Raw genomic sequence first — 26,721 nt, 5'->3', positions numbered from 1 at the left:
TTACTAATAAATAACTAATTTGAATAATACTTATGAAAGGATTATAGTGAGAGCTTTAATGATTTAAATTGTTCTCATGGTTCCTTTTCAACAAAACAAAAAAAGAAAAACCTCCAAGTTTTTTTTTATTTTAAAATTATTACTAATTTTTATCTATTCCAGAAAAAAAGGTTTTTTGCATAACAAAAATGACTCTGAAAAAAAATGTCAAAACTGAAATGAATTTAAAAAAAAATTTGACAGTGGTGATAGGGATGAGGAGAAGAGTGATCCAAATTATATATGACACTACTGTGTTAGATGAACTGCTAAATATGTTTTATAGAAAATAATACAGTACTGGGAGACAGAACCAAGAGGGTGGAGTAGAGGCAAGAACTCACATGAACTCTCCCAAATTCCCCTCTAAACAACTTTAAAATAATGCTTCAAGGTCTGCTTGCTTCCTGGCGTTCGGCGGCTGCAGTAGTGGCGAGGACCAAGGCCAGGCCGGGGAGCAACACAGGGCCCACAGGGGCCAAGATGCTGAGGGCAGCCTGGAGGGCGCTCCTGTGGGGCCGAGCTCAGGCCCCGGCCCTGGCCTGCGGGCTGTTGGACAGAGTAACCGTGGGGCCTCCTTGCGTCCTGCAACCTCGGGAAATGGCCTCTTCCATCAGGCAGCCAGAGCCTATGCAGATAAAAAACCAGTGACCCACTCCAGCCAGATGGATGACCTGCCTTCCTCCATGTTGCTAAAAGATTACCAAAACGTCCCAGGAATTGACAGGGTCGATGATGTTGTGAAAAGACTCTTGTCTCTGGAAATGGCCAACCAAAAGGAGAAAATGAAGATAAAGACAGAGCAATTGCTAACCCAGATTACCCTAAACCCAGAAGATACCACATCCCTGGAAGCTTGAGTTATAAAATTGATAGTCAAGATCCAAAACTATGAAGAACACATGCAGAAGCATTACAAGGACAAGGCTCACAAGCGATCTCTGCTTATGACCACTGACCAGAGAAAGAAGCTACTGAAAAAACTTCGGCAGACCAACTTTGAGGTATTTGAGAAGATGTGTAAAGAGCTGGACATTGAATACACGTTTCCCCCTCTGTATTACCGACCTGCGCACCGTCGGTGGGTGGCTAAAAATGCTTTTTGTATTAAGGTTTTCCAGGAGGCACAGAAGCTGAAGAAGCAGGAAGAAGCACTGAAACATGAAGGAGCAAAGAGGCCAGAGAGTCAGGACGCTTCACTCTCCTAGCCCAGGCTCCACCAATCCTGTGGCCCTTTGTCTGACAGAAAAAAATAAATTAAGTCAAAACCCTAAATAAATAAACAAATAAATGAATGAATAAATAAATAAATGAATGAATGAATGAATGAATGAATAAATGAATAATAAATAAATAAATAATGCTTCAAGTTGAATTCTGGAGCCACAAAACCAAAAAAAGGTTGGGGTGAAACAATTTTCAAGCCGAAGACAGTGTAGGAGGTGGCGAGCAAAGCATGTTACAGGCAGTGGTCAGCCTTGGAGTACAGGGCACGCCATACTCTAACAACATTAGCAGCAGGATTTGGAGGCAGCTGCAATAGCAGCAGCAGTAGCTTTGGAAGCGTTCAGCCCACAGACTGTGAGGAGGCCAGACAACTGATCAGAAAGAAATTATATGGAACCCTTTGCTGGCTCTAGATTCAAGACCTTGTTGCATTGCCCAAATGCAGTTCTGAGTCCCAAGCCCAGGGTAAAAGGAGCACTAGAACTTGCAGCCACAAGGGAGTAGGGATCCTGGTCATAGTTCCTGGGTGGAAAAAAGTGTTTATGATCACTCAAAAGGCAGCAGGGGCCCTAGTCTCAATTCCAAGGCAGAAAGGAATACTAGAGCTTTCAACCACAAGAAAGAAGGGACCCAAGTCACAATTCCAGGTCCAAAAGGAGCAACAGCACTTGTGGATACAGGAAAACTGTATAGTTCAATGAGCTATAAAACTGTGTATAAACTTTGATATGGCAATACCACTACTAGGTCCATATCCCCCCCAAAAAAAGGAAAAGGACCTATATGTACACAAATATTTATAACAGCTCTTTTTGGGGTAGCAAATAATTGGAAATCAAGGAGATGGCCATCATTTGGGGAATGGCTGAATAAGTTGTGGTATGTGACTGTGATGGTGTACTACTGTGCTATAAGAAATGACAAGCAGAGGGGCTGCTTGGTGGCGCAGTGAATAGAGCACCAGACCTGGAGTCAGGAGAACCTGAGTTCAAATTCGGCCCCAGACCAGACACTTGACACTTAATAGCTGTGTGACCCTAGGCAAGTCACTTAACCCCAACTGCCCCCACCACACACACACACACACACACACACACACACACACACACACACACACACAAATGACGAGCATGGTTTCAGAAAAACCTACAAAGACTTATATGAATTGATGCAAAGTGAAGTGAGTAGAACCAGGAGAACATTGTACATACTAATAGCATTATTGTAGGGGCAGACAGAACACTACTAATTTTACCAAAATATTTTCAGATGAGGATGGGGTGGCATGTTGTTTTCTCAGACCACAACATAAGTGGTCTCACACTGTAGAGGCAAAAATCTGTGAATGGCTTCAATACTCCCCTAGTTCTTCCTTGCCTCTGGCTCAAGATGTTTTAAGTTAGGAAACATCTAGATTTATGAAACAATCACTTTTAAGCAAATGCACTGAGTTTATTTCAATGTTACTTGAGAAAGGACAGTTTGGATGAATATAGGTCATAACAGGAAATGAATCTGGCAACTTGCAAAAGCACCTGCTGAACTCCAGACTATTCCAAAATTCAAATAATTTCTTCATTTTTCTCAAATTCTTTTGTTTTTTATAATTTTTTTAAAAGTACTCTGAAGTACTCAAAATATTACACTTAATACAAACTTTAAAACATCTCAGCCTCTCTGGACTTGTATTCTGGCTTATCTCTCAAATATTAATTAACTTCCTCAACAAATTTATTGAGGGTTTGATACATGGCACTGTAATGTATGCAAATAACAAAAATACACTACTTCAAACCTCTCCCTCCTCCAATCCCTCCTCAACAAGTAGCCAAACTCATTTTCCTGTGCAGGTCTAACTGATATTCTCATTCATATTCTCTCTCTCTCTCTCTCTCTCTCTCTCTCTCTCTCTCTCTCTCTCTCTCTCTCTCTCTCTCTCTCTCTCTTTTTCTCCTCCCCCTTTCCTCCCCGCCTCCCACCGCAATAATGTCTCTCTCCATTTTCCAATCTTACATCTCCTTGATGGAATCGTTGATCCAACCATACTATGCTAACTTCCATCCCCCACACATGAAGTTCCAGCTCCCATTCTCAGTCGTTGAGAAGTTAGCAGACTGCTCTTCTATAACTATCAAGGGGCAAACTCAATACCCATCAGTCAGAATTCATTAAATAAGACTAATCACCTTCCTCTGACCCTTCATGTCTCTCCCATCCATCTTTTTTTTTAAATGTTATTTGAAGTTCCAAATCCTCTCCCTCCCACCCACCCTTCTGCCTCAAACACCAAGAAGGCAAGAAAAACAAAACACTTATAAACATGTATATTAAAAAAAACCCAAAATACTGCATTAGCAATGTCTCCCCCCAAAAAAAACCTCAATATGTCTCAATCTGCATTCTGACACCGTAACTTCTCAGTCTGGAAGGAGGTAGCATGTTTCATTACAACGTGGAGAAGATTAGCATGTTTCATCACGAATCCTCTAGAATTGTAGTTGGTCATTTGTTGATCAGGAATCCAAAGTCTATCAAAGTTGGTTAGTCTTTACAATACTATTGTTACTGCACAAATTGTTCTCCTGTTCTGCTCACTTTTCTTTGCATCAGTTCAAAAAAGCCTGCTGAAGTTTGCATGAAACTGTCTCTTCTATTTTTTATGACCTAATAGTATAATCATGTATTATAACGCATTCAGCCATTCTCCAACAGATGGACATCCCCTTGGTTTCCAATTCTTTTCTTACAACCCTAAGAAGGATTTCTAGCACTATAATGAATATTAATGATGATAAAGGACATTCTTGATTTACCCTTGATTTCACTGGAAAGGTTTCTAGCACACTGCTGTTACAGTTAATGGTAACACTTGGTTTAAAATAAATGCTACTTATTTTAAGGAAAACTTCATTTATTTCTACCTTTTTAACAGGAATGAATCTTGTCAAAATCTTTTTCTATATCTATTGATAAAATCATTTTTGTGTTTTTTTTAATTAGCATAGGCAATCATGTTTATAATTTTCCTAATATCGAACCAACTCAGCATTCTTGGTATAAATACAACTCTGTCATAGTATATAATCTTTATGATATAGTGATGGAGCCTCCTTTCTAATATCTTATTTAAAATTTTGCATCAATACTGTGCATGAAGCTATAAAAACTATAAAACCAACAAATTAAAAACTCTAATTAAGCACCAAAATAAAAAACCTGAAAAATCAAAGGAGAGATTAATAGAATTAAAAGCACAAAAATCACTGAGTTGATAATAAAATTAGGAGTTTTCTTTTTTTTTTTTAACCCCTCAGGAAATAACTCATGAATTCTTTCAATTTCTATTTTGCCCTCTGGTTCAAAAAGATTTGGGCAGCTTTCTCTTATGATTTCTTGAATTATTCTTGAATTACATTCCTTTCTAGATCATAGTGTTGTTCAAGAAATCTAATGATTCTTAAAATATCCCTCCTTCAATGTATTTTCCAAGTCAGTTGTTTTTGCTGTGAGACACCTCATGATTTGTTCTATTTTTTTCAATCTCTTGACTTTGTCTTAATATTTCTCAACGTCTCATAGAGTCACTAAATTCTATTTGGTTACTTCTAATTTTCAGGGACTTATTTTCTTAGGCAAGATTTTGTATCTTTTGTTCCAAGCTATTAATTCTCTTTTCATCTTTCTTCCATAACTCTTATTTCTTTTTCCTCTACCACTCTAATTTGGTTTTTAAAATCATTTTTTAGCTCTTTTTTTGAAACTCATTCTCATGTTCAGGATTTGTGTCTTGAGCTTCCCTCCATAATAATTCCTTATGAGGGGGTTATCTTTTTTTTATTCTTTCATTTCATTTCATTCTTTTTTTCATTCTTTTCCATTCTTACATTTTTCCATTCTATTTCTTGACTTTGGCCTTTATGTTAGTGCTACACTCTGTGCACCTCTTGTGGAAATTGTAAGCTGAATTTCCATTCTCTTATTCACAGCAGCTCTTTTTGTGGTGGCAAAGAATTGGAAATTGAGAGGATGCCCAACAATTGGGGAATGGCTGAGCAAGTTGTAGTATATGAATGTCATGGAATACTATTGTGCTATAAGAAATGATGAATAGGCTGACTTCAGAAAAACCTGGAAAGACTTGTATGGTCTGATGCTGAGTGAAGTGAGCAGAACCAAGAGAACACTGTACATAATCACAGCCACATTGTGCAATGACTAATACTGATAAACTTAACCCTTCCCAGCAATACAAGGATCTAACACATCTCCAGAGGCCTCGTGATGGAAAATGCTATCCACATCCAAAGAAAGAACTGTGAAAGTTGAATTGCTACTTTTTTTCTCTTCTGTTGAGTTTTGTTTCCTCTTTCTGAAGATTCCTCCTATTGGTTTTAATTTTCACTTACAACACCACTAATGTGAAAATATGTTTAACAGGAATGTAAATGTATAGCCTATATCAGATTGTGTGCCATCTTGGGGAGAAATGGGGAGAAAAATTTTAAACTCAAAAGCATATGGAAGTGATTATTGATAAATCAAAATAAATTAATAAAATGTTAAAAAATAGTGATTTAGAGAATTTTTTCATATGACTATTGATAGCTTTAATTTCTTCCTCTGAAAACCACCTGTTCATACCCTTTGACCATTTCTCAATTGAGGAATGACGTGTTCTTATAAATTTGATTCAGTTCTCTACATATTTTAGAAATGAGGCCTTTATCAGGGACACTAGCTGTAAAAATTCTTTCCCAGTTTTCTGCTTCCCTCCTAATCTTGGTTGCAATGGCTTTGCTTTGTGCAAAAATTTTCCAATTTAATGTGATCAAAATTATACATCTTGCATTTCATAATATTCTCTCCTATTTGGTCATAAATTTTTCCCTTCTCCATAGATCTGAAAGGTAAACTATTCCTTGCTCTCCTAGTTTGCTTATAGCATCAGTCTTTATATCTAAATCCTGTACCCATTTTGACTTTATATAGGGTATAGGATGTTGTTCTATGCTCAGTTTCTGCCATACGTTTTCCAGTTTTCTCAGCAGTTTTTGTCACATAGTGATTTCTTATCCCTAAAGCTAGAGTCTTTGGATTTATCAAAGAGTAGATTACTATAGTCACTGACTACTGTGTCTTGCATACCTAACCTATTCCTACTCATTCACCACTCTATCTCTTAGCTAGCACCAAGCAGTTTTGATGATTGCTGCCTGCATTTCTTTTCATTAGTTCCCTTGATATTCTGGACCTTTTATTCTTCCAGACAAATTTTGTTATTGTTTTTCCTAGCTCTGTAAAATAATTTTTTGGTAGTCTGATTGGTATGGCACTGAATAAATAAATTAATTTGGCAGAATTATTATTTTTATTATATTAGCTCAGCCTACCCATGAGCAACTGATATTTTTCCAATTATTTAGATCTGACTTTATTTGTTTAAAAAGTGTTTTGTAACTGTGTTCAGATAGTTCCTGGGTTTGTTTTGGCAGGTAGACTCCTAAATATTTTATAATATCTACAGTAACTTTAAATGGAATTTCTCTTTCCATCTCTTGCTGTTGGGCTTTGTTAGTAATATGCAGAAATGCTGATGATTTGCATGGGTTTACTTTGTATCCTGCAACTTTGCTAAAGTTGTTTATTATTTGTTTTTGTTTGTTTGCTTGTTTTTAGGATAGGCAATGGGCTTAAGTGACTTGGCCAGGGTCACACAGCTAGTAAATGTTATGTGTCTGAGTCTGGATTTGAACTCAGGTCCTCCTGAATCCAAGGCCGGTGCTCTATCCACTGCGCCATCTAACTTCCCCCATAAAGTTGTTTATTATTTCAAGTAGTTTTTTACTTGATTCTCTAGGATTTTCTAAGAATACCATCATGTCATCTGCAAAGAGTGATAGCTTTGTTTCTTCTTTTCCTATTCTAATTCCTTCCATTTCTTTTTCTCTTCTAATTGCTAAAGCTAACATTTCTAGTACAATAATGAATAACAGTAGTGATAGTGGACATCCTTGTTTCACCCCAGATCTTACTAGAAATCTTCTACCTTATCCCCATTACAAATGATGCTTGCTGATGGTATTTGATAGATGCTATCTATCATTTTAGGGAAGACTCATTTATTCCTATGCTCTCTAGTGTTTTTAATAGGAATGGGTGTTGTATTTTGCCAAATGCTTTTTCTGCATCTATTGAGATAATCATATGATTTCTGTTAGTTTTTTTGTTGATATGGTCAATAATTCTGATAGTTTTCCTAACATTCAACCAGCTCTGCATTCCTGGCATAAGTCCTATCTACTCATAGTGTATTTCCTCACAATAAGTTGTTATAATCTCTTTGCTAATATTTTATTTAAAATGTTTGCATCTGTATTCATTAGGGAAATTGGTCTATAAATTTCTTTCTTTGTTTTGGCTCTTCCCTGCACGTATCAATCTGTTTCAAATGTGTTTCTTGTAAAGAACATATTGTAGGATTATGGTTTTTAATCCATTCTGCTAACTGCTTCCATTTTATGGGAGGGTGCATCCCACACACAGTCACAGTTATGATTACTATCTGTGTCTTTCTCTCCATCCTATTCCCCTCCTCCCTGTTAGTGCTGCTGTCTCTCCTTTCTCCCTTTCCCTCCTCACTAGAGTTTTGCTTTTTATCATCACCTCCCTTGGTCTGCCCTCCCTTCTATTAGCCCCCACCCTTTTCTTCCCCTTTACCCTTTCTACTTCTTCCCTCCCTTCTATTCACCCCCTCCCTTTTCTTTTCCCTTTCCCCTCCTACTTCCTATAGGGTTAGATTTCTATGCCTAATTGATTATATTATTCCTTCTTTGAACCAAATCTGATGAGAGTAGGGTTCAAACAATGCTCATCCCCCTCCCTTCTCTTCCTCAACTGTACTGGGTTTTTTTGCATTTTCATGTGATGTAATTTACCCTTGTCTGCCTTCTCCTTTCCTTTTCTACCAGTACAATACCTTTTCACCACTTAATTAGATTTTTTTTATCATCACATCCAAGTCAACTTATACCCAAGCCCCTATCTAGGTATACCCCCTTTTAAATGTCACGATAGCATTACAGTTCTCAAGAGCTACAAATGTCATCTTCCCTTGTAGGAAAGTAAACAGTTTTCCCTTATTAATAACATGTTGGATTTTTTTTCTTTCCTGTTTACCTTTTTATGCCTCTATTGAGTCTGGTATTTGAAGGTCAAACTTTCTGTTGAGCTCTGGTTTTTTCATCAGGAAGGTTTGGAAGTCTCCTATTTCATTGAACATCCATCTTCTCCCCTGAAAGACTTTGCTCAGTTTCACTGGGTAGTTGGATCCTTGGTTGTAATCCAAGCTCCTTCGCCTTAAGGAATATTGTATTCCACGCCCTCAGATCTTTTAATGTAGAAGCTGCAAGGTCCTAACTATGGTTCTATGATATTTAAATTGTTTTCTTCTGGTTGCTTGTAGTATTTTCTCTTTGATATGGTAATTTTGGAATTTGGCTACAACATTCCTTGGCATTTTTAATTTGGGATCTCTTTCAGGAGAAAGTATCTGTGGATACTTTTGGTGACTATTTTACCCTCTGGTTCTAGGACCTCAGGGCAATTTTCTTTGATGATTCCTGAAGGATGTTGTCCAGACTCTTTTTTTGTATCGTCGTTTTCAGGTAGACCAATAATTTTTTAATTGTCTCTCCTGGATCTATTTTCTAGGTCAGGAGTTTTATCAATGAAATATTTTGTTTTCTTTTTTCATCCTTTTGTTTCTGTTGGACTGATTCTTGATCTCTTATAGAGTCATTAGCTTCCACTTGTCCCATTCTAATTTTTATTTATTTTGGGGGGGGGCCCATTCTAATTTTTAACCAGTTGTTTTCTTCTATTAGATTTTGTACCTCCTTTTCCATTTGGCCCATTTTACTTTTTAAGGAGTCCTCTTCAATGAGTTTTTGTGCCTCCTTTTCCATTTGGCCCATTTTGCTCTTTAAGGAGTTTTCTTTGGTGTACTTCCCCATTGGGCCAATTGTATTTTTTAAGGACTTGTTTTCTACAGTTAATTTTTGTCCTTCCTTTTCCAAGCTATTGACTCTGCTTACATACTTCTCATTTCTTTTCCCAATTTCTCTTCTACCTCTCTTATTTGACTTATATCAGGGGCCACTTACCCAAGCTTCTTCTCCTGCTCACTTGGTACTTACATTTGAATGTTTGGAAGATGTCTGTCAGCCTGGAGCTTTGCCTCCTGGAGCTGTGCTTCCCGAGTTGTGCTGAGGCACTAGCTGATTTGGCTGCTTCAGAATGCTGTCGCCCACTGTGGTTTTCTGAGCTGGTAGCTACCAATTCCCCTGCCAGTACTCAGGCTCTCAGGAGGTGCTGGTGTTGGCATTTGCCTGCTCCACCAAACTGGGTCTCAGGATTTCCCCCTGGTATGCTGAAGTGGGGCTTGCTGCTGGCTTGCTGGGAAGCTTCTCATCCTGTACTGCTTCCCCTCCCCCACAGTGAGAGGGGCCTTTCCTGTTAATCCCCCAAGCTTCCTGGGCTACAAAACTGCTATAATACAACTTTCTGCTGGCTCAGGGTTTTTCCTGGATCGATATTTTCTGGGCTTTCAAAGGTCACTAAGGGAGGGTGAGAGCAACTTACTTCTTACTCCACCATCTTGGCTCCCAGAAATGTTATAAATATTTCTTAAACTCAATGTTGATATTCCTTCAAATACTCTAATTTCCCCAGTTTCCCAATCAACTCAACTTCCATGACCTTTTTCTCCACCCCACTTCAGCTGCACACAAGAATGGACAGATCATTCACCTTGCAATCAAGGAAAAGCATTCCATTTCCTTGTTTATGAACTCTAAAATTGCCTTTATCAAATTACAACCTTTTATCTTTACCTTTCTAATCCCTTACTAATTCTAAACTCACTCTTCATCTTTGCTATGACCTAAAACTCTCCACAAGTACTTTCTCAAGCTTTCTCACATTCCTATCTCCACTCCCTGTCACCCCCTTGTCTTATCACCAATCATGTCTTGTCAAACTCCAATCTGGTGGGAATATCATCTGCCTCCTTCACTCCACTTTATGAGCTGATAAACATAACTAAAGAAATAAACAAATCTGTGCTAACTGGGACCACTACAAGTTTATTTTACATAATCTCAACTGGGCCCTCACTCCAACAAGGCAATCCTTTTATGCCTCTGTAATCTGTTTTTTCTATCTATCTGTTTATCTATCTATATGTAAATATGCTTTCTCTCCCATTAGAATTTAAGCCCCTGAAAAACAAGTATGGTTTTTACTTTGTCTTTGTGTCCTCAGCACTTAGCATAGGCCTGTAAAACAGGGAGTAATTAATAAATGCTTGTATAATAAATGAATGACTGAATATATATAGAATAGAAATTAATGCTTTATGATTTTGTCCACATTAACATATGGATGTACATAAAATATACACATATAGCTATATAAAATTTGGAAAGAAATTATGGAGCAGAGATTGGAAGAAGAGTGGCCAAAATTACTTTCTCTTTTACATCAAATATTTAGACTTACCTTGTATAGAAGACATGAAAAGATATGCATCACTTCTGACATTAGTGGATCCATGATTATCATTCACGTGAGTACTCCTTGCTGTCTATGAAACTCTTGTCTATGTCCTTACAGAAGCCAATGTGCTGGGTACCTTTCTCTAGAATTCTTGATATTGGGGATGAAGGGAACAAAAGCTATCACTCACTGTCACTACATTGCTGGTTCATGAGCTTTCTGTTAATGCATATCACTAAAGGTATCCTTTATGTCACTTCTTCTGAATAATTCTTTGTTTATAATATGCTATTATCCTACTCATGCCTACTGTCACTACATTGCTGGTTCATGAGCTTTCTGTTAATGCATATCACTAAAGGTATCCTTTATGTCACTTCTTCTGAATAATTCTTTGTTTATAATATGCTATTATCCTACTCATGCCTACCATGAGTCTCTCCATTGTCCTTTGGGTACCTGTTATTTTAATTCTCTAGGGACTTTGGTGTTAATTATTCTATGACTTCCAGCTACAAAGTCTCAACAGAAGAATATTCATGTTTTCAAAAATTAGGTGAAAACTATAACAATGGTTTAAAAAAGTGATAAATAAAAGCTTTTTTAATTAAAAAATAAGCCTTTATTCAGAGAAAATATCAGAGCTTATTAAAAGCATTATACAATTTCCTGACAATACATTCCTGCTTTCCTCTTACTCAATTTCAGACACAGTTCATTATTGTTCATCCACAATACCTACGATATATGTACTGATGGACCAATTTTATAGGTTGTCCATCCAACTGGTTATCATAGAGACTGACCAATAAAGGTAACAGAAAAAATAGCAATAACTATTAACCCATATTTTCTCATCTAAAAAAAACTTATGAGAATGAGAAACATCAAAGACATTGTGATGAAGGTATAAGAAAAGAACTGACAATCTTTTCCCAATCATAAATTCTACTGTACACCACATCTTTATACTTCATCACAAGGCATAAATGTGTTGGGATTTTCTTATATTTTGGTGAATAATTGGTTAGTGGAAGGAAGAGACATGAAAACTGAAGAAGAAAAATGTCACCATTAAAAGGAAATCCCATATCTTATATTAAGGGACAAATGTAGGACACTTGCTCAGGGGATACTGCAAAATATTAGGGTTATTTATGGGCACACAATGTCTGAATTTTCCAAGTTATAACCAAAATATTGTCACTAAGAGTCAACAAAATAGTGTTAAATTAAGAACTCAGAACCCAGTATATTAAATGATAAAATTCCATGCTATACAAAATCTTTTTTTCTTTTAGATAATAGGAAAATATTGATGAAGACATTTAGAGGTTTAACAACTCAACAATATCTTAACTTCCTGTTGCTTTTCTCAGCATTCTAACAGTAAACCTGGAACAACCTGCATCATTTCCTGTTAATTAACCTTTACAAGTGATGCCTATTAATTCTGTCACTTGTTATTGACAGTTATCCAGTTCACCAAATGTCACAGTAGGAATTTCTGCTAAAGACAAGTCATTTCTGTTTTCAAGTACAATAATCAGATCACAATGCATATCAGCATGGTGTTGTAGCACATGTTTGGCAAGTCTCTGGGTAAAACAGCCAACCTGACACTTCACAGAAAAAACAGACTGGCAGGGCTAGTTTCCAACCTTCTTATAGCTGATTAGTTCCTATAACAGTAGCTGATTCTGATAAATTTCTAAAGAGAAAACGAACATAAAACAGAAATGTCATTCCACTGAATCCTTTCTAGGAAACCACTACTAGAAACATAAAATTATTTTGGGAAAGAAACACACTCCTTATCTGTATACGTTTTGTGTGCTAAGAGTTTCAGAGAGAAAAAAGGAGATCTGTGTGTGGTCTGCCTTGGATCAAACATACATAGGATTTTGTTCTACAATTCCAATGTTTTGTCATAAAATACTTATTATCATAACCTATGTTTATAGCATATAACATATTCCCCTGTCAATTCTACAATATCCATGAGAAAAGAAACCGTCTTCTTCTATATATCCTTCCCAGTGGCTAGCATAGTTTCTGTACATACTAAATACTTAATAAATGTTTGTTTTATGAATTACTTAATATCTGTTGAATAAATAGCTTGGATTCATAAGGATACACATAACACTACTATGGTTAAGTGTGTACTTCAGTATAATTCTTATATTTCTATGTATAATTTATATATTATTATACATAATTCATATACATGTATTTATATATGTATATATAATGTATTTCTGTATGTAAAATTTTGTATATTTCTGTATAATTCTGTGTATATAGATACATTCATGCTCAATTCTTACCTAATGCCTATCTTTTATTCCCAACATCCAAACAACTTCCATCATTTTTACCTCCAAAATGCCTTCCATGTTATCCTTCTTTGTACAAATCCTTGTATACCCAGTATTTATGCATGCATACAAAAAGAGGAGTGGTATCCAATGAATTTTTATGTATGCATATACATTTATGTATTTGAATACCTATATTATATTATATCATATCATATTCCTTTCTAGCCATATTCAATTTTCTCCAGAGGTCTACCATATCTAACTTTTCTAAAATTCTATTCACCTCCTTAACTTCTTTCTTGTTAATACTGTGGTTAGACTTCTCTAGTTCTGAGAGGGAGAGGTTGAGGTCCCCCACTAGTATAGTTTTGCTGTCTATTTCTTCCTATAACTCCCTGAACTTCTCCTCTAAAACCATCAGCAAGCATAATGTGTAAAGGGGATAAGGTAGAAGAATTCTAGTAAGATCAGGGCTGAAACAATTATCACCACTGTTATTCAATATGGTACTAGAAATTTTAGGTTTAGCAATAAGAGAAGAAAAAGAAAATGAAGGAATTAGAATACACAAAGAAGAGACAAAGCTATCACTCTTTTGCAGATCATATGATGATATACTTAGAGATTCCTAGAGAATCAAGTAGGAAACTACTTGAAATAATAAACAACTTTAGCAAAGTGGCAGGATATAAAATAAACCCACATAAATCATAGCATTTCTATATCTTACCAACAAAGCCAAACAGGAAGAGATAGAAAGAGAAATTCCATTTAGAGTTACTGTAGACATTATAAAGTATTTAGAAGTCTACCTGCCAGAACAAACCCAGGAACTATCTGAACACAATTACAAAACACTTTTCAAACAAATAAAGTCAGATCTAAATAATTGGAAAAATATCAGTCGCTCATGGGTAGGCTGAGCTAATACAACAAAAATAATGATTCTACCTAAATTAATTTACTTATTCAGAGCCATACCAATCAAACTACCAAAAAATTATTTTACAAAACTAGAAAAATAATAACAAAATTTGACTGGAAGAACAAAAGGTCCAAAGTATCAAGGCAATTAATGGAAATAAATGAAAGGGAAGGTGGCCTAGCCATACCAGATCTTAAATTATATTATAAAGCAGCAATCATCAAAACTACTTGGTACTGGCTAAGAAACAGAGTGATGGATCAGTGCAATAAGTTGGCACACAAGACACAGTAATCAATGACTATAGTGATCTATTGTTTAATAAACCCAAAGACTCCAGATTCTGGGAAAAGAACTCATTCTTTAACAAAAACTGCTGGAAAAACTGGAAAACACTATGGCAAAAACTAGGCATAGACCAACATCTTACACAATATACCAAGATAAAGTCAAAATGGGCACACAATTGAGATATAAAGGCTGGTACTATAAACAAACTAGGAGAGCAGGGAATAGTGTACCTGTCGGATTTATGGAGAATAGAAGAATTTATAAGCAAACAAGAAAGAGAGAACATTATGAAATGAAAACAGATAATTTCAATTACATTAAATTGCAAAGTTTTTGCATGAACAAAGCTAATGCAACCAAGATTAGAAGGGAAGTAGAAAGCTGGGAAACAATTTGTATAACCAATGTTTCTGATAAAGGCCTCATTTCTAAAATATATAGAGAACTAAGTCAAATTTAACAAGTCTCCCCAGTTGATAAATGGTCAAAGGATATGAACAAGCAGTTCTTAGATGTAGAAATTAAAGCTATCTATAGTCATATGAAAAAATGCTGTAAATCACTATTGATTAGAGAAATGCAAATCAAAACCACTCTGAGGTACCACATCACACCTATCAGATTGGCCAACATGACAAAACAGGAAAATGATAAATGTTGGAGAAGATGTGGGAAAATTGGAACACTAATACATTGTTGGCGGAGTTGTGAAATGATGCAACCATTTTGGAGAGCAATTTGGAACTATGCCCAAAGGGTTACAAAAATGTGCATATCCTTTGACCCAGCAATAGCACTTCTAGGGCTATATCCCAAAGAGATCAAACAAATGGGAAAAGGACCCACATGTACAAAAATATTTATAGCAGCTCTTTTTGTGGTGGCAAAGAATTGAAATTAAGGGGATGCCCATCAATTGGGGAATGGCTGAACAAGTTGTGATATATGAATGCAATGGAATACTGCTGTTCCATAAGAAATGATGACTGGGTGCACTTCAAAAAACCTGGAAAGATTTGGATGAACTGATGCTGAATAAAATGAGAAGAATCAGGAGTAACAGTAACAGCAACATTGTGTGATGACCAACTTTGAAAGAATTAACTCTTCTCAGCAATGCAGGGATCTAAGACAACTCCAAAAACTCATGACAGAAAATGCTATCCACATCCAGAAAAAGAACTATGGAATCTGAAAGAAGATCGAAGCATACTATTTGCTTTTTTTTGTTCTGTTTTGTTTCTTCTTTCTCATGGTTTCTCCCCATTGGTTCTAATCCTTCTTTACAACATGACTAATGTGAAAATATATTTAATATGAATGTATACATAGAGCCTATATCACACTGCATGCCATTTTGAGAGAGACGGGGAGGGAGGGAGAGAAAACTTAGAACTCAAAATCTTATGGAAGTGAATGTGGATAGCTAAAAATAAATAAATACTTTTTCAAATAATTTTTTCAAAAAAATTAGGGAATTGGACTTGATAACCTTTAAGATCTCTTGCAGCTCTAAATCTCTAATCCTATGATTTAATTTTCAAGATCTTCTATAATCTGGTTCACCCTACTTAATTTCATACTCTCCAACTAACTCACAAACTCACCAAGCTCATTCATACCTCTCTTCCTTTGCTTGTGTCTTTCCCCCACTTTAAATGTCCTCCATCCATACTTCTATTTATCTGCAATCCTTCAAAATCCTATTCATATTCCACCACTTCTTTCCTATGAACAACTTCCTCTGAATTTATACACTTACTCCATACACATAATTTAGAATGTAGTTATTTGTTTCAATTGTTCACTGTTGTTTTATGTAACCCACTCACAAGAAACTTGTGAAATAAGAGTTATTCCCCCTATATTCATAAGAATATGAAGTTGATGGAGCACATTTATGGAAATTCCTCTTTCCTACTTAAAACGAAAAGTAGCTCTACCAATTACAGTCTTTATCAGCAACTTATAGTTCATTCATGAATCATTCATTTCCTTTTCTGCTCACCAGTCTCAGTCAATATCTGATTGCTTGGCCAGATGTCAAAAATTCAGACTACTTAACCAGATGTAGTCTGAATAGTAGAATACAGTGAGTACAGTTCCCATGATCTGGAAACTATACTTCATTAGAGTCAAAAATTGCATTACTAATTTTTAAAAGCAGCAACATATTTGGGAACTTATATTATCCACATAAAACCCATGTTAACCAACAAAACTGAACACATGTTAAGTGAAGTTAAGATTACTGATAAAAACCTCAGTTGTCTTAAATATGAAGCATCAGCTTATAGTTTCATCTGACTAAAAAGAAATAACAAAGAACATTTTGAGCAGTTTTAGTAAATCAAGTTTCCGATTTCAATCTCCACTACATACAAAAGGTTAACATAGTTAACAAATAACTTTGTTATTTGTTATTTGATAACAAACACTGTTAACATATCGTTTACAGTTATTTGCTGACTATTAACAAATAAAGCTATTTCTTACATAAAGCACATAGAGTTGCCTTAAACTGTATCAATCTATCAAAAATCATCAGTTACACATTTTAACCTCAAAATGGTGATTCCTTCCTACTTATATATCAATGACATCTAAAGGCACAATCTTACCATTTTGCTCATCAAGCTCATTCCCAATCTCTTGCCCCATTTGTTTCTGCCGACTTATAACTGAGGAAAGAGCATCAAGGCCAGCATCTTGTTCTAAAAGAAACAGATGGAAAAATCATTAAGTCTACAGTTGACATAATATACAAACTGGACCTGCCAGATGTAAAACATCAGAAATATACATGACACTGAAATCTTTTCAGTAAGAGGTATGTCCATCTTGGTCTCATCCAAGAGCGTTCTGTTACCTAAATACCAAAAGGATATATGTATCAATATATTTATATCTATATCTACATCTACATACAGATATAGACATACACACAGATATAGATAGATAGATAGATAGATAGATAGATAGATAGATAGATAGATAAAAGTAGTTTCTCCTATAATACAGGCCTGAGCTACGAAATCCAAAGACAGAATTATATTTGTTTCAGTGTATTAAAAGGATGAGTATTATCCTCTTACAGCTGCTTCCCTTGGACAAGGAAGGTAAAAGGAAAAAGAAATAAAAAGCAGGGGACATATACCCTGAGGAAATGAGAAATTTGATACCATTATATCTATTCCTCTGTATCTATTCCTCTATCTTGTTAAGTCATACAACCCCTAAGTCCTCTGAGTATTCTTTCTACTATACCACATTACCTCCAAAGACAGAGTAAGAAATGGACCTGTGACTTCAATGTTTTAGGGCACTGACATGTAAAGAAACTTTATCTACCAATTCATTTTGAATTACCTAAAGCACTGAAATATGAAGGCACTTCTCCAAGGTCATATATCAGAATTATATCAAACCATTACTCCAGATTTTAGTCTTTTCTCTCTGAAATAAATTCAATACTGAGTAAACTCTTGCAGTTGCAAAAGGTAAGGTAAGGGGGGAAAAAATCCTATATTAGGTTCAACAAATTGTTACCCCAATTCCCCCACCCCCATCTCCCACAGTACTGATTCTGAGTGTCTAGATTGCGTGATTTTTTTTAAAAAAATTGCTCTTTTCATGACATAATCACCTTCCCAGAAGGTGATTGCCTATAAGAAAGCTTTCAATAGAAAATATATAAATTATTGTTATGCAAAAAGGTAGGCGCTATATTTTGCTAGTATTTCTAGAACAGGACTAAGCAGCACAATTTAAATGAAAACAGTTCTAGTTCTCTTACAATTATATTTGCTTCCTTTTATTTCATTGGGTATCAAAAAGTAACAATAGACAAGGACTGTTTGATGTTACAGTGTCTCATTTAGCTAATTTCATCACGAAAAAGGAATTAAAAATAGAATGCCTTTTTAAAGCTGCTTTAAAAAAAGCAAACCTAAAGGTAAAAGCTATTTGATGAAAGTGGTTTTATATAATGAGAATACAAATGAGTCTTGCATTAAGAGATCAACTCAAATATCAAATCATGTTGAGGCTTCAGAACAAACTACAACATATTCATTTTGCAATAAAGCTGACAATGATCCTGAGACGTATTTCCCACATTCATTTCTGAGTACCTTGAATAATTTTCTGCTGCTGTTGTCGAAGGTCATCAAAGCCCAGACCTCTCGTCTCCTCTGGTTCCTCAAAGAACCATGGGTTAGAAACAATCCGATTAGTAGTTCTCGTCATCAGACTGGACCTAAGAATAATTAATTACACATTTACAACACATATGTCAGAAAAGGTATGTTTGCTACAAAAGGTTACTTCAAGGGAAGTTGGGGAGAAGGAGGAGAATACAACCCAGGTGGTAACATGTTCTTCCCAATCTCCACAAACACATCTGAGTCATAATTATCCAAGAAGTTTGCCAATGAAGCTCTTTAATTTCTAAGTATAAATGAAACTGATCTTCATTTTCAAAGTTCCTCTTACACAAGATATTTACCAAAAGCAAAGGAATTAGAATTATTTCTAGCAGCAAATGCAACTGCAATGTTTTCACCACAAATTATAAGGATAAACCATTGTTCGATTTGACACTTCACATTAAAGGGAAAAAAAATTCAGGATTATAACTAATTTTAATGAATATATAAGGTAGACAGAGCACCGGACCGGAAGTCAGGAAGACCTGAGTTCAAATTTGGTCTTGAGTAATTACTACCTATGTGACTCGAGCACATAGAGGTTTCATAACCTCTGTCTGCCTCAGTTTGCTCATCTATTAGATTGAAATAATAATAGCTCTGCCTCCCAGTGTTGCTTTGAGAATAAAATGAGTAAAAATTTGTAAAGTGCTTTAAAGTGCTATATAAATGCTAGATATAAATAATTATGGGGTAAAAATATAAAAAATCCTGAATTACAAATCCTAATCCTAGTGTACACTATTCCTAACATGAATTTTTTCTGCTAGCATAATGGGCTTTCCACTGGATAACCCATTAACATAGCTAGATTTGTGAGATTTATAATCTCTTATTCTCATTTTCTGCCTGTCCAAATGCCATCTTCATTTCAAAATCCAGCTCAAGTCCTACCATGTTCCATGAAAGCACTGTTGATCTCTTCAACTCACAAGTGATTTCTTACTTCTTGCAAGAATAACTGCTTTTACCAAAGCAGTATAGTAAATAAAATGCTGGATGTGGAATTAGTAAGACCTGGGGCCAAATCTGATCTCTGACATTTCCTAGCTGTATGACCATGTGAAAATCACTAACATCTTTGAGCCTGAGTTTTCACATCTGAAAAATCAGAGGGTTAAACTGCAGATCTTTTCTAAGAGTTAAGTATCTGATCCTGGGGCAGGTAGGTAGCGCAGTGGATAGAGAGTCAGGCGGACCTAAGTTCTAATCTAACCTCAGACACCTGACACTTACTAGCTACCCCAATCACCTCACCAAGAAGCAAAAAAAAATTATATATGTGTGTCTGTGTGTGTGCATGCGTGTGTGTATGTACACATATGATCATATAATCCTATGAGCCATTCATTTAATTTTAAATACACAAGGCCTTAAACTTCTTTAATGGCTGTATTCTAATGATGTTTAACTCTTCCCCTGTTATTATACACAAAATCCTACTCCTCTAACATGTCCTATTCCAAAGCCATATCATGGCAGGGTTATGTAAGCACGGGTTCTCAAAAGCTCTGCCAGAAGGGAGCAAACTGCCAAATTATACCATGGTAAAAAGGATTCAAGTACAGTCCCAATAACAGACTATATCTACTTTTCAAACACCAACTATACAATCTAGAAAGGAGCTCATCACCAGGAGGCTAACCACCTGTGGATAAATTCTTTGGTCACGTAAACCAATGAAACAAAGACAAAATACAAAAAGATCCAGCTTCTGCAGTAATGTTGTCAGAGTAGCAAAGAGCAGGGCAGAAGACACTAGGAATCACATAGTTCTTTAAACCATCTAGAAATTTTAACTCAACTGTTGATACTCTCAACAATTTGCAGCTAAATGGAAAGGTAGCACATAGGGTTTCCTTGAAAAGGTAAATAATGGAGTTTTCAATCAGTTTTATCACACATTCAAAAGCAACAAGAGAAATGATTTTACAGTACACTTAGTGACCTTTTGTCACAGCAATCATTTGCAAAAAATCACCATGAGAGTACTTATATACCCATATCTATTCAGAGGATGAAGAAGTATGGAAAATCTGCAGCAATGTGCTTTATAGCTCCACTTCCCTTTGCTTTCTATAATTTGCCACTGAGCTTTCCTGGGATCTTTACAGGTTTTCAACCTGTAGTCTGGCCACCGCCTCAGACTTCTGACTATCAAACTCTTGGCAGTGATCGATCATACTGCCCCGATGTAAGTATCCAACTGATTAAACGACTACCTATAATCAATCTGGAACTCTTTGGCCTCTTTTCTTGGTATCAAATTTGCCCCATTTTTTGGGAAAGAGGTATAGAGTTCCATAGGTGGGGAAATTCCACCTACAAGGAAAGTTTCAGAAAAACCTGGGAAGATTTATATGAATTGTTAAAAACTGAAATGTGCAGAACCAGGAGAAAAATGTACACAACAAAAGATATATTATAAAGATGATCAACTGAAAAGACTCAGTAAGTGATCAATACAATGATCAACCACAATTCCAAATAATAAAAAATTCTATCTCCAGACAGAGAGCTTCTTCACTTTCTACCAGCAGAATAGCATCATCTGCATATCTGAGATTGTTGGTATTTCTTTTATTCATATATATATATATATATATATATATTATATAATATATATAATTTATTTATTTTTAGTTTTCAACATTTACTTCCACAAGTTTTGAGTTCCAAATTTTCACCCCATCTCCCCTCTCCCCACCCCAAGATGGCATGCATTCTGAATACCCTTCCCCTAGTCTGCCCTCTTCTATCTCTCCCCCCTCTTCTCTTATCCCCTTCCCCTTCTATTTTCCTGTAGGGCAGGATAGACTTCTGTACCCCATTTCCTGTATTTCTTATTTCCCAGTTGCATGTGAAAACATTTTTTTAAACATGTGTTTTTAAAACTTTGGTTCCAAATTTTCTCCCTTCCTCCCACCCACCCTCATTGAAAAGGCAAGCAACTCAATATAGGTTGTACATATGCAGTTATGCAAAACACTTCCATAGTAGACATGTTGTGAAAAACTAACTCTATTTCCCTTAATCCTATCCTGCCCTCCCATTTATTCTTTCTTTTGACCCTGTCCCTCCTCAGAAGTATTCTTCTGATTACCCCTTTCCCAATCTGCCCTCTCTCTATCATCCTGCTCTCTTCCCCTTCTCCCCCTATTTTCCTGTAGGGTAAGACAGATTTCCATACCCAATTGAAGTGTATGTTATTCCCTCCTTAAGCCAAATCCTATGAGAATAAGATTCCTCATTCCTCTCACCTTCCCTGTTTCCCCTCCACTGTAAGAACTTTTCTTGTTTTTTTTGTGAGATAATTTACCCCATTCTACCTCTCCCTTCTCTTCTCCTAGTATAATCCTCTCTCATCCCTTAATTTTATTCTCCAGATATGACCCTTAATCTTCAACTCACCCTGTGCCCTCTATCTATCTACATACATATAATTTTTCCTCCAACTACCCTAATACTGACAAAGGTCTCATGAGTTATAAATATCATCTTTCCATGCAGGAATGTAAACAGTTCAATCTTAATAAGTCTCTTATGATTTCTCTTTCCTGTTTACCTCTTCATGTTCCACTTGGTCTGTATTTGAAAGTCAAATTTTCTATTCAGCTCTGGTCTTTTCATCAAGAATGCTTGAAAGTCCTCTATTTCACTGAATGACCATTTTTTCCCCTGAAGGATTATACTCAGTTTTGCTGGGTAGGTGATTCTTGGTTGTAATCCTATCTCCTTTGCCCTCCAGAATATTATATTCCATGCCCTGCGGTCCTTTAATGTAGAAGCTGCTAAATCTTGTGTTATCCTGATTGTGTTTCCACAGTACTTGAATTGTTTCTTCTGGCAGCTTGTAATATTTTCTCCTTGACCTGGGAACTCTGGAATTTGGCTATAATATTCCTAGGAGTTTTCCTTTGGGGATCTCTTTCAGGAGAGATCTGTGGATTCTTTCAATTTCTATTTTGCCCTCTGGTTCTAAATATCAGGGCAGTTTTCCTTGATAATTTCTTGAAAGATGATGTCTAGGCTCTTTTTTTGATCATGGCTTTCAGATAGTCCAATAATTTTTAAATTCTCTCTCCTGGATCTATTTTCCAGGTCAGTTGTTTTTCCAATGAGATATTTCACATTGTTTTCTAATTTTTCATTCTTTTGGATTTGTTTTACTGTCTGATTTCTCATAAAGTCACTATCTTCCAATTGCTCTATTCTAATTTTTAAGGAAGTATTTTCTTCAGTAACTTTTGGACTTCCTTTTCCATTTGGCCAATTTTGCTTTTTAGGGCATTCTTCTCCTCATTGGCTTTTTGGACCTCTTTTGCCATTTGGGTTAGGCTATTTTTTAAGGTGTTATTTTCTTCAGTATTTTTTTGGGTCTCCTTTAGCAAGCTGTTGACTTGTTTTTCATGATTTTCTTGCATCACTCTCATTTCTCTTCCCAGTTTTTCCTCTACTTCCTTACTTGCTTCTCAAAATCCCTTTTGAGCTCTTCCAAGGCCTGGGACTGATTCATATTTTTCTTGGAGGCTTTGGATGTAGGAGCTTTGACTTTGTTGTCTTCTTCTGGTTGTATATTTTGATCTTCTTTGTCACCAAAGTAAGATAATATAGTCTGACTCTTTTTGCTTGCTCATGATCCCAGCCAATTACTTGAGTTTTAAACTCTTTGTTAAGGTAAGAGTCTGCTTCCAATGTGGAGAATGTACTGTCCCAAGCTTGGGGTTTGTAAGCTGTTTTCAGAGATACTTGTAGGGACCTGCAAATTTTCAGTTCTTCCTGGCCTGAGCTCTTGTCTTTGAGTGACTGGCCACAAGCAGTCTTTTCTCTCTTGGAACTGTGAGGAGGGTTTCCTGTCCACAGCCACTACAAGCTCTACTGTGCCAGCACTCCTCCTCACCCCAGGACTGCCACCCGGAACTGTGACCCAGATCCAAGCACGGGCAAAGCAAGACATTCCTGCCTCAGCACCAGCAAAGAGATCCCTGCAATCCCCCTCTGATCAGCCTCTTGATTCCCCCTCAGTCAGTGGGCCGGAAGCTCAGGCACCTGCCCTCTGCACTCTGCGCTCTGGAACTGGTTCTGACCTAGCTCTTCCCTCACTGCAAAAACAGACTTTTCCCACTGACCTTCTAAGTTGTCTTTGGCGTTCGTGGATTGAGGAGTCTGGAAGCCACCACAGCTGCCTGTGATTCGTTCCTCTGAGGCCTGATCCAGGTTCGCTGCGGCCTGAGCACCCACGCCGAACTGCTGTCCTCTCCCCACCCTGCTCGATATGCCTTTCCGATCAACCATCCAGGCTGTCTTGGGCTGGAAATTTGTTTTACTCTGTCTTTTTGTGGGTTCTGCTGCTTTAGAATTTGTTTAGGGCCATTTTTTTACGGATATTTGGAGGGCTTTGGGGGAGAGCTCAAGCAAGTCACTGCTTTCACGCCGCCATCTTGGCTCCGCCCCTGATTGTTGATATTTCTCCCAGCAACCTAATTGTGGCTTTTGATTCACCCAGTTCAGCATTTCACATGATGTACTCTGCATGTAAGTTAAATAAACATGGTAACAATTTACAGTCTTATTGTATTCCTTTTGTAATCTTAAACTAATCAGTTGTTCCACATTCAGTTTTAACTGATGTTTCTTGACCAACAAACAAGTTCCTCAGGAGACAAGTGAGATGATTTGGTACTCCCATCTCTTGGAGGACTTGCCACATGTTGTGATCTACACAGTCAAAGGTTCTAGAGTGGTCAATGAAGCAGAAGATGTTTTTGGTTTTTGTTTGTTTTTTCTGGAACTCCCTTGCTTTCTTCATAATGCAGCAAATGTTGGCAGTTTGGTCTCTGGTTCCTCTGTATCTTCAAAAACCAGCCTGCTTTTCTGGTAATTCTAGGTTGATATATTATTAAAGCCTAGTTTGCAGAATGTTAAGCATAAACTTGCCGGCATGTGAAATGAGTGAAATTATTTGCTAATTTGAACATTCCTTGGCATTGCCCTTCTTTAGAATTGGGACATAAACTGATTTTTCCAATCTAGTAGTCACTGTTGAGTTTTCCAAATTTGCTGGCATATTACAGCACTTTAATACCACCATCTTTTAAGATTTTAAATAGTGGAGCTAGAATTACATCACCTGTCAGCTTTATTGTTAGCAACCCTTCCTAAGGCCCATTTGACTTCATTCCCCAGGAGGATTGGCTCTATATCAGTAACCACACTACCATGATTATCAGTGATGGTAAGATTTTTCTTGTATAGTTCTTTTGTGTATTCTTGCCACCTCTTCTTAATCTCATCTGCTTCTGTTAAGTCCTTACCACTTTTATTTTTTATCACACCTATATTTGCATGAAACATTCTACTGATACCTCTAATTTCCTTGAAAAAATTTAGTCTCCCTTATCTCTGTTGATTATCTTCAATTTAACTGTACATAATTTGTTTGTTATAGTTCTCTGCGTGCTATCTCCCCAATGAAACTGAGCTCCGTAATACTAGGGACTGTCTTTTGCCTTTCTTTGCATCTTCAGTGCTTAGCACAATGCCTGGCACATAATAGGCACTTAATAAATCTGAATTCTATTTTATCGATTGACTGACTGTCCTCTAAGAAGATTCAAGTAAAGGAGACTGAGAAGAAATGGTTAGACACGTAAGAAGAGAATGAGGAGAATATCTAGGAAAGGAGAGTCATTGCACATTGTCAAAAGCTGCAGAGAAGTAAAGAAAGATGAGGACTGAGAAAAAGTCTTTAGACTGAGCAATTACAAGATCATTATTAACTTCGGAGACAGCAGTTGCATAATTAGGATGAGAGCAAGACTCCAGAGAGTTAAGAACATAGAAAAGAAACTGAGGCAACAATTGTAGATGGCCATATCAAGGAGTTTAGCCATGAATAGGAGAGATATAAGATTACAGGTAGTGGGAAGACTAGATCAAGACGGTTTTTTAAGGATTGAGAAGAATCGGGAATATTTGTCAACAGCAAGGAAGTAGTTAATAGACAAGGAAAGATTGGACATAAAGGAGGAGGAATCTGCTGCAGAAGACAGAATGGCATGGAAGCCCTCATGCAAGTAGAGCAGTTGATTTTGACAATAAGATGAGCTACATCTTCATCTGAGACAGGAGGGAAGGAGAAGATAATGGGGGAAGACATCTGAATGATATGAGATGGGTGAATAGTTTCAATTTTTCCAGTGAAATTTGAGAAAAAGTTCTCAGCTGAGACAGAGAACCATGGGAACTGTGAGGAAGGACGAAAAGGTTTGGAAAAGCTACCGTGGTAAGCAAAATAGTGAAATTATTAAACGGATATAAAAGAACAGCTTTGACACAGTGAAGGTGCAATATAATTCAAATCTGTAATGGATTCCCGGTCAGCAGAGTTATGTAGTTTTCTCCAGCTTTATTCAGCCACCTGTGAAGAAGAGTGAAGGAAGAGTGGTAGGAACAATTCAAAGCTAGGGAATATAAGGGCAATACTGGTGAAAGGATAAGGGATCAAGGGAGTAAGAGTAGACAATAATATAGAGCTGAAATGATTTAGTAACAAGTGAAGATGGAGAAGGGAAGAGAGTAAAGTCAGTGCAGAGGTAATAGCCTGGGGAAAAAGCTAAGGGATGAAGAGACTGGAGATCACAATGAGGCTGAAGAACAGCATTAGAGGTTATAAATGCCAGAGACATCATAAGCTCAACATATCCAAAACAAAAACCCATTATCTTTCTTTCTTAAACTCTCTTTATTTCCACACTTCTCAATGTCTGTTGAAGGCCACCATCCTTTCAGTCTCTCAAGTTTATCACCTCAGCATTAGCCTCTACTCTTCATTCTCCCTTCCCCCACATATGCAATCAATTCCCAAACCCAGCTGACTTCACAATAACTAGCATCCAACTCTTTCTTTCCTCTAACACTGCATGCACCTTAGTTTGGGCTTTAATCACTTCTCACCTAGATTATTCAAACAGCCTCCTAAATAGTGTCCCTGCCTGGAGTCTTTCACCACTTCAATCCATTCTACATACTGCTGTCAAAGTCATTTTACTTAAACACAAATTGCACCACGTCATTCTCCTACTCAATCTCTCCAGTTCAGGAACTGCTTTTAGGATGAAATAAGATCTCCTCTGTTCAAGTTTTAAAGCCT

At 36.6% G+C, this 26,721-nt stretch overlaps 1 protein-coding gene and 1 pseudogene across 1 annotated transcript in view; one reads left to right on the top strand and one right to left on the bottom strand.

Annotated features, from left to right (window-relative positions):
* Nucleotides 1-26,721, bottom strand: part of STX8 (syntaxin 8) — a 268,178-nt gene that overhangs the window by 172,677 nt on the left and 68,780 nt on the right. Inside the window, exons 5-6 of the mRNA XM_020966557.2 lie at nucleotides 18,495-18,619; nucleotides 16,983-17,075 (exon numbers count right to left, since the gene is read on the bottom strand). Of these exons, the coding sequence (XP_020822216.1) occupies nucleotides 16,983-17,075; nucleotides 18,495-18,619 (218 nt within the window). The remainder of the gene's footprint in view (nucleotides 1-16,982; nucleotides 17,076-18,494; nucleotides 18,620-26,721) is intronic.
* LOC110194210 (small ribosomal subunit protein uS15m pseudogene) lies at nucleotides 523-1,247 on the top strand (annotated as a pseudogene).

The sequence above is a fragment of the Phascolarctos cinereus genome, unplaced genomic scaffold (genome assembly GCF_003287225.1).
Source record: "Phascolarctos cinereus isolate Bilbo 61053 unplaced genomic scaffold, phaCin_HiC Scaffold_5;HRSCAF=322, whole genome shotgun sequence".
NCBI classification, from domain to species: Eukaryota; Metazoa; Chordata; class Mammalia; order Diprotodontia; family Phascolarctidae; genus Phascolarctos; species Phascolarctos cinereus.
Note: the sequence above shows the minus strand (reverse complement) of the source record. Positions and strands in the feature narration are given on the sequence as shown.